We start from the raw sequence: 17,438 nt of genomic DNA, 5'->3' as shown, positions 1-17,438 counted from the left end.
GCTTGTGTGCGTGCTTGTTGTGTGGGTGTACATGTGTGTTTGTGTGCATGTGTGTGCTTTTTGTGTGCTTGGGTGTGTGTGCTTGTGTGTGGGTGCGTAAGTGTGCACTTGTTTGTGTTTGCTTGTGTATGCATGCTCGTGCTTTTCTGTGTGTGTGTTTGTGCGAGTGCACTTGTGTGCCTGTGCAGTGGCATGAGTGTGCGCTTGTGTACAAGTGTGTACGTGCGTGTGTGTGCTGGCATATGAGTGCTGGTGTGTGTTTGTGTGAGATGGTATTGGGCTGGACACAGCATCAGTTTGTGATCCTTAGTCCTTTATTTGTCCTTTGGCAACATTTCATCTGGCAGCAGAACTGCCAACATCTTTTCCTATCACACACACACACACACACACACACACACACACACACACACACACACACACACACACACACACACACACCTTATACTGTATTAATAAGAGTGTTAATGCCCCTGTGGTAAATGTTGTTTTATTGTCTATTTAATGTTTATCTGTTGTGAGTTTAGTGTTTCTGCAGACAGTGATGTCTATCTGTCAAAGATCTTAAATCTCTCACAAATCACATCTTTAATGCAGCTTATATAGAGTCATCTCAGATAAAACATCTCCAGCACATGAAAGATTAATTACAACAAAATCTACAGATACTGAATTTACCCCACGCTGCTCAGAAACAAGAACAGGCTCATTAAATGCCCCTTAAAATCATTTTCAGGAGCCAAATACTGATTAAGTTATTTAATCACTGTCATAAACACACATTAACATAACCCAGCAGTATTTCAGTGAGCTGTGTGTGTGTGTGAGAAGACTCTTTTGAAGATCTTCTTCTTTAAGACAAACTTTAGATCAGTGGTCTCCAACATGGTGCCCGCAGGCGTCAGGTTGCCCACACGAAGTTACCCGCCAAAGCACTGTTCTATTAATAGCCTTAATTTTATTTATTACATATCTTAATATTACCTTTACTCTAAAAATGGCTGGGTTATTTTTAAGCCATGTTGGGTAAATATTGGACATAACATTACCCGAATGTTGGGTTGTTGTTATGCAACCATGGGTTACAATAAATACAGCATTGGGTCAGTTTTAACCCAGCTGTGTATTCTGTCCGATATTTACCCAACATGGCTTAAGAATAACCCAGCCATTCTTGGAGTGTTGGCTTCTTTTATGTATGTTAACACTTTAAACAACGATTATAGATTTCAACAAATAAAATAAAATCAAACACAAAAGTAAAAGTATAACACAAAAGTTTTGAGTAGACTATTTCAAAAATTAGACCTCCATATTGTTTTATCCATTGTGGTAGTTGTTGCTCTAAAAAAGGTTGGTGACCTTTCATATAATGTTAGCTGTATTTTATAATAGGATTATAATGTACTGTGCTCTATCTCTCTGTGTATTTGTGAAGGTCCGTGAGCTTCAGACGCGTCTTCAGAGCATACAGCCTGGCGGTCCGTCAAGTCCTGGCCGTCTGACTCCAGCGGGTCGAGCTGTGAATCCCAGCACAGGAGAGCTCAGTACCAGCAGCAGCAGCAATGACATCCCTGTCGCCAAGGTTACCATATTCCTCTCATCCATCATTTCCATCTATTATGTTACTTTTAAACATTTTACCACTTCTGTTATATATATTTACAAATCCTGTGTTAACATTCCTATTTGCATATCTACAAGCTTTTTCATTGTTTGGGAAAATTCAATTGCACGTAAATATTTAATGATTGGTTGTTTGTCATTGCACAACGTTCTTCCTTCTTTGTACAGCAGGATTTAATAACCCATGCTTGTCTTTAGTTTTAAAACTACAAGTGTGAAATGTAGCTTAACCTGGGTTTAAAAATGATATTAAGGGTAGTCTGAAATCTAAAACAAGCAGACTGCCTGGCTGATCATGTGCTTCTCAATGTTTTTGCAGGTGGCAGAGCGAGTAAAGCTGTCTAAGACACGATCAGAATCAATATCAGTCGAGAGATCCGTCCTGGGCTCTGAGATCAGCAGCATTGGGGTGAGAGACACACACAGAGAGAGAGAGAGAGAGAGAGGGATGATTAGAATAGCACACATACCACTTATACTATTTCTGGAGTACTGTATACTTTTCACTACTTACAGTTTTTTTGATTGTAGAAAAGTAAAGAGAGATTTTAAGTTTCTCGTGTAATTATAATTGTCATATGTACTTTACAGTAACTGTTTTATTAAAGTTACTTTAAAACTCCTTGTAAACATAGCTTTGTAGACTATGCCTATTGTTAAAGGATTAGTCCATTTTCTTTAAAAAAAAATCCAGATGATTTATTCACCACCATGTCGTCCGGAATGTTGATGTCTTTCTTTGTTCGGTCGAGAAGAGGTTGTGTTTTTTGAGGGGGGCATTCCAGGATTTTTCTCATTTTGATGGGCCCCAACACTTAACGGTTTTGATGCAGTTTGAGATTGCAGTTGGAAAGGACTCTAAATTATCTCAAACGAGGCATAAGGGTCTTATCTAGCTAAACGATTGTCATTTTTTGGCAAGAAATATGCACTTTTAAACCATAACTTCTCGTCTTCCTCCGGTCCTATGACGCACCAGCGCGACCTCACGTAATTGCGTAATGATGTCGATTGGTCACATGTTACAAATATAAAAAAATTTACATTTGCAGACAACAACGTCGGAACGGTCCTTTTTCTCCATGCTTGTAAACACTGGGGCGTAGTTTCGATACGTCATCCGTGACCTCTTGACGTGATGACGTATTACGTGAGTTCGCACTGTCGCGTCACACGACCAGAGAAAGACGAGAAGTTGTGGTTTAAGAGTGCATATTTTATTTTATTTTTATCAAAAATGACAATCGTTTCGCTAGATAAGACCCTTATGCCTTGTTGGGGATCGTTTAGAGTCCTTTGAAACTGCAATTTTAAACTGCATTAAAACTGTTAAGTATTGGGGTCCATTAAAGTCCATTAAAAGGAGAATAATCCTGGAATGGTGTCCTCAAAAACATAAATTCTTCTCGACTGAACAAAGAAAGACATCAACATTTTGGATGACATGGTGTTGAGTAAATCATCTGGATTTTTTTTAAGAAAATTGACTAATCCTTTAATGTTAATGCTCTCTCATTTGTAGTTCGCTTTGGATAAAAGCATGCATAAATGTACATTTTTTGTGGCTAAACTATGAGTGAAGTCACAGCTAATGGATGTTGGTACAAATTAATAAAAACTTGAAGATTAATCAAAATTATTTATACAAATATTATGATGACAAAAGTTGTAATATGGTGACGTATACATCTATCAAATTAAAGAGGAAATTTTATCATAGTTTTTACTCTTATAAAAGCTCAAAACTGATAGGATACATGCCAGTAAATGATGTATAAAATGACATTTGAGGTCTGTATGTTTACTAAACTATAAATTTGCGTCTTGTATTTAGTGTATTAAAATGTCGTGATTACTAAAGCAGTGGTTCTCAAACTGGATGCTGCAAGATGGTGCCAGGTTTTTTATAATATTTTATAAAATACATTACTTTATCATAAATTCTGTGTAATTAATTTAATGTTTCGTTTAATTAAAATGTTAAGTTTTAGAATGTTTTATGTCATACATTTTCTTTCGGGGTGCCGTGAAGGGATGCACCGTACACAAGGGGGGCCGCATGCTGAAAGAGTTTGAGAACCACTGCACTTAAACACAACAGCCATATGTAAAGTCCCCCTGTAGTCAATAATTTTATCACTTAAAACTCATCTTTGAGCATCATAATTGCATATATAAAAATTTTACCTGTCACAGTAATTTCTTCATGCTTTAAAACACCTTGAAAGTAACTCTACACCCTTGCCTCATTTAGTATATGCGGATCTATAAATATGCAAATTAGTCCCCGCCTCTACTCTTTCGCACTAATGCAGACCATAGAAATATACAATTTTATGGAGAAAATACTTGCAGAAAAGCAATGGTGTTGAATGATGAATTTGTGTTAAAGCATATTAAAAACACCACACAGACATAATCCACAGGGGGACTTTAAAAATAAAGGTGCTTTACGGTGCCATAGAGGAACCATTTTTGGCTGAATGGTTCCAAAGGGAACTTTTAACATCTGATGAACCTAACAAGGTTCTTTGTGATGAAAAATGTTTATCATATTATAAAGAGGTATGAAAGAAATGGTTCTTTATGAAAACAAAATTTGTTCTTCAATGACGTCACTTTAAAGAACCTTTTTAAGTACCTTTATTTTTTAAATTGCAGATTCTAGTGCCGTGTGTTATGTGTTACAGGTGTCCAGTAATGTCGCTGAACATTTAGCACATTCTCTACAGGACTGCTCAAATATCCAAGAGATCTTCCAGACGTTGTACTCGCACGGTTCTGCCATTTCTGAGAGCAAGATCAGAGAGTTTGAGGTGGAGACGGAAAGACTCAACAGGTTAGTTTGCCTCCCAGTGTCTATAAATACATATCAGTGTCTCAAACTTCAGTCCAGATGTTCAGTGGGATTGTTTGTCTGGCCTGTGACTTTAGATGAGTAACTGTTGTCTCTGTCTGTCTCAGTCGTATCGAGCATCTGAAGTCTCAGAATGATCTCTTGACCATAACGCTGGAGGAATGCAAGAGTAATGCAGAGAGGATGAGTATGCTGGTGGGCAAATATGAATCTAACGCCACAGCGCTCCGTCTGGCCCTGCAGTACAGGTCAGTATACTTAATAATTAACACAGATCATCCTGTTCAAAAGTGCTTGAATCTATTTTATGCAAGATGTTTTGTTGGAAAAAATCCATATTGTTCCCTGTGTAGTGTAGGATAATATCATAAAAATCCTAGACTTTTAAGCACACGTGCTAAACTGTTCGCTTTAAATGCTTATATCTTCTGTATGTAAATGTTGATTCATACCAAAATGCTTTTTTGCATAGTTGTGTTTGACATGAAAACGTCTCGGGTTACGTATGTAACTGTTGTTCCCTGAGAAGGGAACGAGACGCTGCGTCTCCCTTGCCATAATTCCTGCGTCCCTGTAACGCCGTCTTTAGCAATATTTCAGATATCGATATACTTCCTGACTCCCGCGTCACCCTGTCTTTGTCGTTAAGCCTCACCATTGGTTGAATTTAATATACACATTCAGATGCACTTACACCTGGAGGCGTCCCCAAAGTGTCACCGCAGTGACGCAGCGCGAGTTCCCTCGAAAGGGAACTGTAACAATGTATCTTAAAAGATAACACAATGTAACCTTGATCTCACCTGAAATGTGTCCCCACATTTAGTCCTTGAATTTGAGGGTATTGGACCTGGAAAGTCCTTGAAAGGTCCTTGAATTTGAAGTTAATGAAAGTGTTGGAAACCTGTATTAAGAATCAAGGGGATGTAAACTTTTGATCATGGTTATTTTTGTAAATGCTGTTATTATTCGGTGTTGCGACTTATATGTAAGCATCTGTTATAGTATGTAAAATAGTTCAGGTACTTAATTTGGGATGAATTTATAGACATTACCAATAAGAAGAAACACTTAAGATGTTCTCTAAATCTGGCCCTTACATTTACCAAGTGATGCAAAAGTATTTACCCAAAGTTTTTAACCATACTGATATCTTAGATGTCAATATTTGGCGGTTTAAATACCCATGCAAAGTCTCTGTTAACGTTTTTAAAGCTTTTTTCCATAATAAAGTGTGTGCAAATTTCAGAATTGTCACATATAATGGAGAAATTTCACATCCATAACGCTGTTTCGTCCTCATAAATGCGCATACAAAAAAGAAATTAAAAAAATAATATTTTTAAAGAGCCATCCGTTCTTCATTTTTTTAATTCACAGAATTCCTACAAAGTATGTTGTCTCCCAAAAACGTTTGTCCTTTTTTTGTCACATCCATAACACACACAAACACACACACACACACACACACACACACAGATATACTGTATATATTACTTTTATCTAAAATAAACTGATATTTTTCTGATATCTGGACTCTATAATCACGGCTTTAGGAAAATATAAACAATATAAACATATTTATGAATAAAGACAATGATTTTGATTAATAAAACACTTAAAACCCTTCTTACTGTCCCTTTAAAATGTCTTCACTTGAAAAACTGATTCATAAATCAAAAATTAAGAATTAGAAAACTGCCTGTAAGACACACAAAGACATTTCTTCTCTTTCTCTCTTTATACAGAATCTCCTGATGCGCTGCTTGATGTTTATGTAGATCAGCTGTGACTTTCAAAGAAGTCCTAACCTTCCAGAAGAGTCTTATTATAATTACAGATCATATATTTACATATAAGCTGTGTGCTGCATACAGTATGAGTTGATTCTAAAGATGCTGTTAAACAGGACAGAAAATCCTCAATGTGACAGTTAATCCCACACCATCATTATATGATAAAAGACGACAGTAGTGCTGAAATCTCTCGTATGCACTCCTGAAGGGTTCATTTGTATTCACGGTGAAGAGTTTTAAAGCCTTAAATGCTGTTAAAGAAGGTGAAACGTCTGTTCCTGGATCAGCCACTGAATCTTTAAAATAAATCAAATTTATTACACACTGAACAAGCAATTGTTAGCATCGCTAGACACCCGTTTAGTTATCTGGAAAGATCTACAGCCCTCCACATTTAAACTGTGTGTTACATTCTTACATTAAAGATACATTTTATCTTTGCATTTGCAATCTCCTATACAGTCTTAACACGGCTAATACATTATACACTCACCTAAAGGATTATTAGGAACACCGGTTCAATTTCTCATTAATGCAATTATATAATCAACCAATCACATGGCAGTTGCTTCAATGCATTTAGGGGTGTGGTCCTGGTCAAGACAATCTCCTGAACTCCAAATTGAATGTCAGAATGGGAAAGAAAGCTGATTTAAGCAATTTTGAGCGTGGCATGGTTGTTGGTGCCAGACGGGCCGGTCGGAGTATTCACAATCTGCTCAATTACTGGGATTTTCACGCACAACCATTTCTAGGTTATACAAAGAATGGTGTGAAAAGAGAAAAACATCCAGTATGCGGCGGTCCTGTGGGTGAAAATGCCTTGTTGATGCTAGAGGTCAGAGGAGAATGAGCCGACTGATTCAAGCTGATAGAAGAGCAACTTTGACTGAAATAACCACTCGTTACAACCGAGGTATGCAGCAAAGCATTTGTGAAGCCACAACACGCACAACCTTGAGGCGGATGGGCTACAACAGCAGAAGACCCCACTGAGTACCACTCATATACACTACAAATAGGAAAAGAGGCTACAATTTGCACGACCTCACCAAAATTGGACAGTTGAAGACTGGAAAAATGTTGCGTGGTCTGATGAGTCTCAATTTCTGTTGAGACATTCAGATGGTAGAGTCAGAATTTGGCGTAAACAGAATAAGAACATGGATCCATCATGCCTTGTTACCACTGTGCATGCTGGTGATGGTGGTGTAATGGTGTGGGGGATGTTTTCTTGGCACACTTTAGGCCCCTTAGTGCCAATTGGGCACCTTTTAAATGCCACAGCCTACCTTAGCATTGTTTCTGACCATGTCCATCCCTTTATGACCACCATGTAGTCATCCTCTGATGTCTACTTCCAGCATGATAATGCACCATGTCACAAAGCTCGAATCATTTCAAATTAAAACATGACAATGAGTTCACTGTACTAAAATGGCCCCCACAGTCACCAGATCTCAACCCAATAGAGCATCTTTGGTATGTGGTGGAACGGGAGCTTCATGCCCTGAATGTGCATCCCACAAATCTCTATCAACTGCAAGATGCTATCCTATTAATATGGGCCAACATTTCTAAAGAATGCTTTTAGCACTGGTTTGAATCAATGCAACATAGAATTAAGGCAGTTCTGAAAGCGAAAGGGGGTCAAACACAGTATTGGTATGGTGTTCCTAATAATCCTTTAGGTGAGTGTAGAAATTTTAGAGAAAAATCATTTTTAGGGTTTTTTAAAGCAATTTATTGATTTAACAAAGGCAATTTATTTTGTAATCTTATATCGAGATCTAAAACGAAGAACAGAGGCGCAAAAATCTCATTTCCATAATGACATAAGACATGCTTTTTTCGGAACGTTAAATATTTGCGCAAATACTAGTAAATTGATAAGCACAAATCTTATTAAATTGTGTTTCATTTAAATCCTCCAATAAATTTTGCCTCTTAAGGGAAACTTCTACAAATGCATATGCAATGAAGTCGGTCGCAAAAGTAACGTATTTTTATCGTGAATTTTTTACTTTGTCTCTTTAGTAAATCTTGATTGTAGTTTTTTACAACAAAAGATGATTTGCGCTGGTGCAAGCTCTTAGTAAATCTGACCCTAAATGTCTGATAGTCAGATTATAATCTATTTACAAGGGACAATAACATTTGCAGTAATACTGTATATATAATAATTCTCCCATTTTCTAAGGTTCCACCATCTTTTTGGTGAAGCTGCTATGAAACAATGCAAAATTGAACAAATGCGCTTCATAACTATACTTGACTTGTGATGCTATTTTATGTTGCCTTTATGTGATTTTGTTTACATTGATGATTAACTGCAGAGGCTGTTAAATTTGATGCCTCTGATTGGCTGATTCTCTGATGATGCGTTAGATCAGACCATCTGTGTTGGGTTACACATCTCACTGAAGCAGAAGGTGGAGGGTTTGATTGAATTTCGTCCTCAGAGACTGATGTTCGGAGGGTTTTACATGAGCGGGAGCGCACAGTCAAACCCTCTTAAGACAGAGACGATGCCAAATGAACACAACATGACAATTAATCACACACACACAGCTCTCACACACACTTAAGCAAATCAACAGGATAAACATTGTGATGGGAACGTGTGTGTGTCAGATGTCATTATGTGTGCTTGTGTGTTTCAGTGTTGTGTATCATTATGTGTGTGTTTGTGTTGCAGTGAACAGTGTATTGAGGCCTATGAGCTGCTATTGTCTCTAGCAGAGAGTGAACAGGGACTGGTCCTGGGTCAGTTCAGGGCTTCTGGAGTCAGTGCTGTCGGTAAGACACACAAACACCATTTATATACAGTATATAACATATTTTATAACATATTCATGTTATTCAGTTCTTACAGCTCTTAAATGTATATCCTGTAATAATTACAGTTTCCTCTGCTTCTCTGTTTTTCTGTCTCTCTCACTATTTCTCACACTCTCTCACTCTTATGGGGCGTACACACCAAAACAAAAATTCAGTGATTTGTGCATATACAACACAACTTTGTAATGAATTAGCGAATAAGAACGTTAATGCAAAGATAGACACAACTCGCACAGGCCGATGCGAAAAATGAACACGCGCTATTCGCCTCAAATACGTCTACGCAACAGTGAAAAAATATTCAACTCAAGCGTAAAATTCGCATGACACAAAGTTAAATCCCGCGAATAATCCAACAAGGAAAGCGATGCTTTGCGCAAATTGTTGAATTCGTATTTGGTGTGTGCGCCCCATCAGGCTATATTTACATTACGCTGTGTGCACACCAAACACGAAGCATCGCGTTCCTCGCTTTGGATTGCTCGGGGGATTTAACTTTGTGTCATGCAAATTTTCAACTTGCGCATAGATGCGTTTTACGCGAATATCACATTTTTGTGGCAATCGCGCCGCCAAATTCACGTCATTCGCATCGGCGCGGGTTTGTGTCTGTTGATGTCTTTTTCATTGACTTTGTATGTAATCTTCTTGCGCAAATTGTTGAATTCGCATTTGGTGTGTTGAATATTTTTAACTTACGCAAGGTGTTTGACGTGAATATCACGTTTTCGTGGCAATCGTGCCACCAAATTCCCCTCATTCGCATCATCACGCTCGAGTTTGCATTTATTGACGTCTTTGCATTGACTATGTATGTAATCTATTCGTGCAAATTGTTGAATTCGCCTTTATTGTGTTGAATATTTTCAACTTGCACAAAGTGTTTGACACGAATATTACATGTTTTCGTGGAAATCGCGCCACAAAATTCACGTCATTCGCATCATCACGAGCGAGTTTGTGTTTATTGACATCTTTGCATTGACTTTGTACGTAATCTACTCGCACAAATTGTTGAATTCGCATTTGGTGTGTTAAATATTTTCAACTTATGCAAGGTGTTTGATGTGAATATTACATGTTTTCGTGGCAATCGCACCGCCAAATTCCCCTCATTCGCATCATGCCACATGAGTTTGCGTTTATTGACGTCTTTGCATTGATTTGTATGTAATCTACTCGCGCAAATTGTTGAATTCGCATTTGGTGTGTTGAATATTTTTAACTTACACAAGGGGTTTGACATGAATATCACATGTTTTCGTGGCAATCGCGCCACAAAATTCCCCTCATTCGCATCATCCCAACCGAGTTTGCGTTTATTGACGTCTTTGCATTGACTTTGTATGTAATCTACTCGCGCAAAATGTTGAATTCGCATTTAGTGTGTTAAATATTTTCAACTTGCACAAGGTGTTTAACATGAATATTACATGTTTTCGTGGCAATCGCGCCACCAAATTCATGTCATTCGCATCATCACGCGCGAGTTTGTGTTTATTGACATCTTTGCACTGACATTGTACGTAATCTACTCGCACAAATTGTTGAATTCGCATTTGGTGTGTTAAATATTTTCAACTTACGCAAGGTGTTTGACACGAATATCACATGTTTTCGTGGCAATCGCGCCACCAAATTCCCCTCATTCGCATCATCACGCGCGAGTTTGCGTTTATTGACGTCTTTGCATTGACTATGTTTGTAATCTACTCATGCAAATTGTTGAATTCGCATTTATTGTGTTGAATATTTTCAACTTGCACAAAGTGTTTGACACGAATATCACATGTTTTCATGGCAATCGCGCCGCCAAATTCACAACATTCGCATCGCCCCGCGCGGGTTTGCGTCTATTGACGTCTTTGCATTGACTTTGTATGTAATCTACTCGCACAAAATGTTGAATTCGCATTTAGTGTGTTAAATATTTTCAATTTACGCAAGGTGTTTAACATGAATATCACATGTTTTCGTGGCAATTGCGCCACCAAATTCACGTCATTCACATCATCACACGCGAGTTTGTGTTTATTGACATCTTTGCATTGACTTTGTACGTAATCTACTCGCACAAATTGTTGAATTCGCATTTGGTGTGTTAAATATTTTCAACTTACGCAAGGTGTTTAACGTGAATGTCATGTTTTCATGGCAATCGCGTTACCAAATTTACGTCATTCGTATCACCCCGCACGAGTTTCCATCTATTAATGTTTTTTCGTTGACTTGGTTTGTAATCTACTCGTGCAAATTGTTAAATTCGCATTTAGTGTGTTGAATTTTTTAACTTACCCAAGGTGTTTGACGTGAATATCACATGTTTTCATGTTTTCGCGGTAATTGCACCGCCCAATTCGCTTCATTCGTATTGCCCCATGTGAGTTTGCATCTTTTCGTGTTTTTGCATTGACTTTGTATGTAATCTACTCTGACAAATCGTTGAATTCACATTTCGTGTGTACGCCCCATTAAGGCTTTATTTACATGACAACGATATAGAAAAATGCACACGGTGTGCCAGGCCAGTAGGTGGTAATGTTATTTTGTAAAGAAATCTTACGTGCATGCACACATATGCATTCATATACAGAGAGTCAAATACAAACAATTTGTACAATAGATTATAAAGTGCCAAATTTTGTAAACTTTTTAAAGAAGTGTTATGGTTGTGAAAAACTTGTTTTCAACCGTTTTTAAAATTTTCTGGACCAAAAAACGGCATTGTCATGTGACTGAACAGCCAAGCGCATAATAAATTTCATGTATTTGTCTGAAACCATTGTTGTATAAATAACCCCATACACACACTTTTGTCTCTCTCTCTCTCTCTGTCTCTCTCTCTGTTTAATGAGCATGCATCATTTCTAATCATTATTCTCCAACACTTCATTAAATGATTTATTGTTGTAATCTGTTTGTATCTCTGCTGCTCTTCACACACAAGCATCCAAGCACATCAGCAATAAACAGAAATAAATATTTGTTAGGTTCAGTTCAGATCTAGTCATAACATGTCTTTAAACTTAAACCACCACGCAAATACTATTTGTGGACATGCATCATACTAAAGTACTGTATAAATAATCATGGCATGTTTGTTAAGTGTTTTAAATGTGTTTGGTCTGTGTGTGTGTTTGTATATAATGTCGGAGAGCAGGTGGGTGAAGAGAGCATCACACAGATCCTGAAGAAAGCTCACGACAGAAGAAAGACTGCAGAAATCGCCGCCAAAGACCTCCTGATCAGACTGGACGGCAGCTGCGGCGCCGGGTTTGCAGTCGCAGGTTGTAGCGTGCAGCCGTGGGAGAGTCTGTCATCTAACAGTCACACCAGGTGCACATCTTTTATATATACTTGTGAACTATTCATCTGTTAAATACGTTATGAAGCCGTGCACACTGGGAATTAAACCCATGACCTTGATGTTGCCAGCATCATGATGACATTTATTCTTCCTATAGTTCTTCCTTTATTTCGGGATATTTGTGAATGGTGTTTGTGCGTGATGTGAATGCTGTGGGGATCCTCTGCTCTTCTGTGCTGTTTTATATTCTGGTTCTGGTCCGGTTGTTGCCCATGACAACACAGACTCAGTGCTGAATATATGTGCCGAGTTTCCCCATGAGCTTTAATGTAGACTCGGTGCAGAACAAATATCTTTCCAATAACCCACCTGTCACTCTTACTTCAGTCTGAGCCGCTGGGCTCCACCAAAAACCCATTGTGCTTCATTATTTCAGGGGTCTTAAAGTGACATCTCTTGGAGAATGAGGGTCGTACAGATTTGGTTGGTCATTGTATGACTTTGTATTACAAATACCTTTTCAATGACTCGTAATGCACTTTTATTTGTGTGGCTTACAGTATATCTGTCCAAAAGAGATGCTGTATTGCTAGGCCATGTGTTTGTGTGTGTACTGTAGGATCAATAACATGTTAAATATGTATTTTATCATTGCTTATGAGTATATGAATACAGCAGAAAAAAGATGTCTCGGGGGGGATAAACACACAAACAGGAGGATGCACATGATGGAGACCTGCGTTTCGATCTGCTGATGGCATTTATCACAGCACGTTTTGTTTTATTTTTTAAATGAGAAATAAATGAATTCATGGCTGTTGTAACAATGTTGTACAGCAGTGTGTAAATAAATGCAAGGTTTATGATTTAAATGCATGCGGGTGATTCTCACGAAACCATTGAAACACCACGGCACTAATGATTTTAGCTTTAAAATGTGTAATATAGTAACATTAAAAAGCATCAGAATTAACACAATACTGTGTTCTACCTTGCACAATGTGTGATTTCAACATAAGAATTTATAATTGTAAATTTTATCTGATTTTCTGCTGAAATTCTCATTACCGCAATGTGTCCGGCTGGGTTTGAACTTGCGTTATGTTGTAATTTAATCAAATTAACAAAAATATTAAGAAAAAAATAAATGGATGTTTTGCTAGACTACTTTAGATGACAGAAAAAATATTTACTGAATATTCATGTATAATAATAATGAAAAATTCGGAAAATGATGTGTCCATGCCTGATGTTCTCATCCTCCGCAACACTTTTTGAGAACAGTTTAAGCACACATACAGAATTTTAATAAAGTTTGATTTTGAGTGACCAAGCACATGGACCAGTTACTTCAAGATGGCTACCAGGTAAGATCATTTTTTTACAGTTAATTTGAAATATTGTCTTGTCAGAATGCTTACACGACATTTTGATTATCATTACCGCAACAGATGCTTATTAAATGTTAATTTAATTAATAGAAGCATAATACTTTGATTTTAAATGCATGTGCAGAATCTCCAAATTATGTTCTTTCAGGTTTGTCATGTCATTTTGAAAATATGTCAGTGTTGATGTTTTCTGACTGTTGCGGTAATGAGATTTTTTAGGACTAATTTTTTTAATTATGTTACAAAAAGTGTTAAATGATAAGTAAAAGTTTTTAAATTAATGTTCCCATTTACTCCAGACTTTGTTTTTCAATGTCTGGTGGGAAAAAAGGTAAATTTAAGCAATTTTTACATTTTCATGCTTGACATTTTTAAAACCAAGTTTTCGTGAGAATCACCCGCGCACACTTTTCTCAATGCAGATCGGTTCGTCTTCTTTTGTACCATCAGATGATTGAAGGTCTATTTGTTCCTCTGGATTTCGGAGACATTTCTCCAATAACCAGTCATTGATTTTCCTCCATTCAACCAGACCGATCGCATCAATGTCTGTTAGAGATGTTGAGAGGTTGAGGTGATCCTGTTCTTCTCATTGATGGGTAGTTAGATGTGTTTAGCTGGATTTTCATGCAAAATGTTCTGAGGGTTCCTTACGTTTTGATGGCGACTGATAAAAATTTCCGGTGCCTCCTGTACAAAGCATTCACATTCAAGCTTTTGTTATTTTTAATTAACGTGTGATCTGTTTTATGGCAGTAATCTTTTCTTGCTTATTGAAGTGTGTGAATGATTATTAATATGTCTGTTGTGATGAAGCACAGAAAACCGTAACGACTCAGCCGCTATTGTTTTATTCATTGACGTGCAGGCGGTGAACGGGGACGCTGACAGACCTGCAGACGTGTTTTTATACAGCGGATGATAATGGGAATTGTCATTGTAATGAGGTGGATGGTTAATTGAGGGAAGGAGAGTCATTTAGAGGAATTGTTCACGCTTCAGTGTGATTGTGTGGTTTATTCATGACAAGACTTTAGAATGAGCAGCAGATTTGTTAGAAATTGACTTCAGCAGGTAGATAACAGTTCGTCTGTCGGCAAACAATAGACAGTATTACAGTTACAAGAAACAAACATCTCTATGCATTACAGTCATTTTACAATACAGAATTTAGAGGGATAAAATGTCATATTGTAATTAAAATGTACAGCTATAAAAGATGTCACTTTGGTGGAACCCTTTTAAAAAGTACACCTTTGTATTTAGTAGTGCATATCAGTACCTATTATGACCTTTTTAACGATACCATCAAATATGGGCGGGCATCGGATACGGGCATCAAACATTATGACATTTTTTTGCAATTTAATTTCTTGATTTTATAAGTGATGCCCATTTTTCATGAGTTTTGTGTTTCCAAGGTTGCATTTACACTGCATGTTTTAAGTGACTCAATTCCGATTTTTTCCCGCATGTGGCACAGATCGGATATGACCCACGGACATGTAAGCAGGGGAAAAGTGCTTAGATTCTGATATTGTCCTACAGGTTTCAGGCCTCATTTATATGTGGAAAAAATCGGATACATGCATTCGCGTCCGCAAAGTATTGGATAGTCTCATGTTAGGGGAATGGTCTACTCATTTTCAATGTTGAACTGTGTTATTGCCTTGGCTGGGAAGAGTTGGTGCATCCCTCTGTCGTCTGTGTGCGTGCACGTGGGCGCTGGAGCGCGCTGCGACACTAAGATAGCATTTAGCTTAGCCCCATTCATTCAATGGTACCATTTAGAGATAAAGTTAGAAGTGACCAAACACATCAACGTTTTTCCTATTTAAGACGAGTAGTTATACGAGCAAGTTTGGTGGTACAAAATAAAACGTAGCGCTTTTCTAAGCGGATTTAAAAGAGGAACTATATTGTATGGCATAATAGCACTTTTGGGAGTACTTCGACTCGGCGCAGTAACACCCTCCCTCTCCCATTATGAGAGTGAGAAGGGAAGCGGACTTTTCAGGCGAGTCGAAGTACTCCCAAAAGTGCTATTACACCATAAAATATAGTTCCTCTTTTAAATTCGCTTAGAAAAGTGCTACGTTTTATTTTGTACTACCAAACTTGCTCGTATAACTACTCGTCTTGAATAGGAAAAACGTTGATGTGTTTGGTCACTTCTAACTTTATCTCTGATTGGTACCATTGAATGAATGGGGCTAAGCTAAATGCTATCGAAGCGTCGCAGCGCGCTCCAGTGCACGCACACAGATGATAGAGGGATGTATCAACAATTCTTAGTTAAGGTAATAACATAGTTTAATATTAAAAATGAGTAGACTATTCCTTTAAGACGTGTCTTGTATAATCATTTAATTTGTGTCCATTGCTTATCGCGACATTTTACTTTCTTTGTGGTTTAAGCTGTTTCGGGTCAGTATGTCTACCTTGAATTTTTTTGCCAAGTGTTTAGTGTAAATGCAGTTATCAGATACGAGTCGCTTTTAAAAGATAATCGTCAAAATCGGTTCGTCAAAACATCAAATACAGGCAACAAATTGGAATTGGGCAACAAGAATTGGTTTGTAAATCCAGCCAAAGAGGGAGGATTGGTGTTGTTGGTTATCTTGTCTAACTCGTGTGTGTGTGTGTGTGTGCGTGCGTGCGTGCGTGCGTGTGCGTGTGTGTGTGTGTGTGTGTGTATAGCACCACCAGCTCTACGGCCAGCAGCTGTGACACAGATTTCTCTAAAGAAGACGAGCAGAGGTTGAAGGATTACATCCAGCAGCTGAAGAACGATCGCGCTGCTGTCAAACTGACCATGCTGGAGCTGGAGAGCGTTCACATCGACCCATTGAGCTGTGATGTGAAACCTCGCGGTGACACGCAGAGACTCGACCTGGAGAACGCTGTACTCATGCAAGAGCTCATGGCCATGAAGGTACAAACTTAACTTTCAAACTCTATCAATTTAGGGCTGCAACAACTTATAGCACTTTTTCTTCATACAATGCGAGCTGCATGTTTATCAGGCGCTTCTTTTTCTTACCATGTGACCAGCTTGTTTAAAAGCAAGACAGCGTTGCCAGATTTGCAGTGTTGCCAGGTCCTCTGCCTTTCAGCAGAGTTCTGAATTGAATTGTTCCCGCAGGTTGAGGTTTTTCTGTGGGCTAGAGATGGATGGATTTGTTTCATTAGTTATTAGTATTTGGGCTATGAATAATCATAGGGGTGCTTTAGGAATGATTTTGAATGGCCATTGGGCTGGTTTTGTTGCACGTGTCTGGCAACCCTGAAGGACAATTACGGCAGCAAAAGCGCAAGTAAATGTTGGTTAATAAAGGATTAATTTCATCCTTTAATATAAGTGAGTTTGTATTTGTTTAATTGTTGTTGGGTTTTCATAAAAATAATATTGAACCACAAACTAATAATCTGTTTTAAAGTAAGTTTATTACTGTAACAATGCATGTATATCACTTTTATATCATAATGGCTTATTTATTTTGTTATTAATGAATAATGTTAATTCTCATTAAGGTCTAAAGTTGAAGATTAAAAAAGATATTATTAATCTGTGGCAAATGTTCCTCACCAACACATCTCTGAAGACTCAATTTGTTTTG

At 37.8% G+C, this 17,438-nt stretch overlaps 1 protein-coding gene across 4 annotated transcripts in view; it reads left to right on the top strand.

Moving 5' to 3' along the window:
* The window catches only part of mcc (MCC regulator of WNT signaling pathway), a 93,177-nt gene that overhangs the window by 67,558 nt on the left and 8,181 nt on the right, over positions 1-17,438 (top strand). For all 4 annotated transcript variants that reach the window (XM_073860239.1, XM_073860240.1, XM_073860241.1 and 1 more), the window contains 7 exons: positions 1,439-1,585; positions 1,946-2,035; positions 4,317-4,465; positions 4,591-4,731; positions 8,978-9,079; positions 12,274-12,456; positions 16,519-16,753. In XM_073860239.1, the coding sequence (XP_073716340.1) occupies positions 1,439-1,585; positions 1,946-2,035; positions 4,317-4,465; positions 4,591-4,731; positions 8,978-9,079; positions 12,274-12,456; positions 16,519-16,753 (1,047 nt within the window). The remainder of the gene's footprint in view (positions 1-1,438; positions 1,586-1,945; positions 2,036-4,316; positions 4,466-4,590; positions 4,732-8,977; positions 9,080-12,273; positions 12,457-16,518; positions 16,754-17,438) is intronic.

The sequence above is a fragment of the Misgurnus anguillicaudatus genome, chromosome 22 (genome assembly GCF_027580225.2).
Source record: "Misgurnus anguillicaudatus chromosome 22, ASM2758022v2, whole genome shotgun sequence".
Lineage (NCBI taxonomy): Eukaryota > Metazoa > Chordata > Actinopteri > Cypriniformes > Cobitidae > Misgurnus > Misgurnus anguillicaudatus.
The sequence above is the reverse complement of the archived record's forward strand: the minus strand, read 5'-3'. Positions and strand labels throughout refer to the sequence as shown.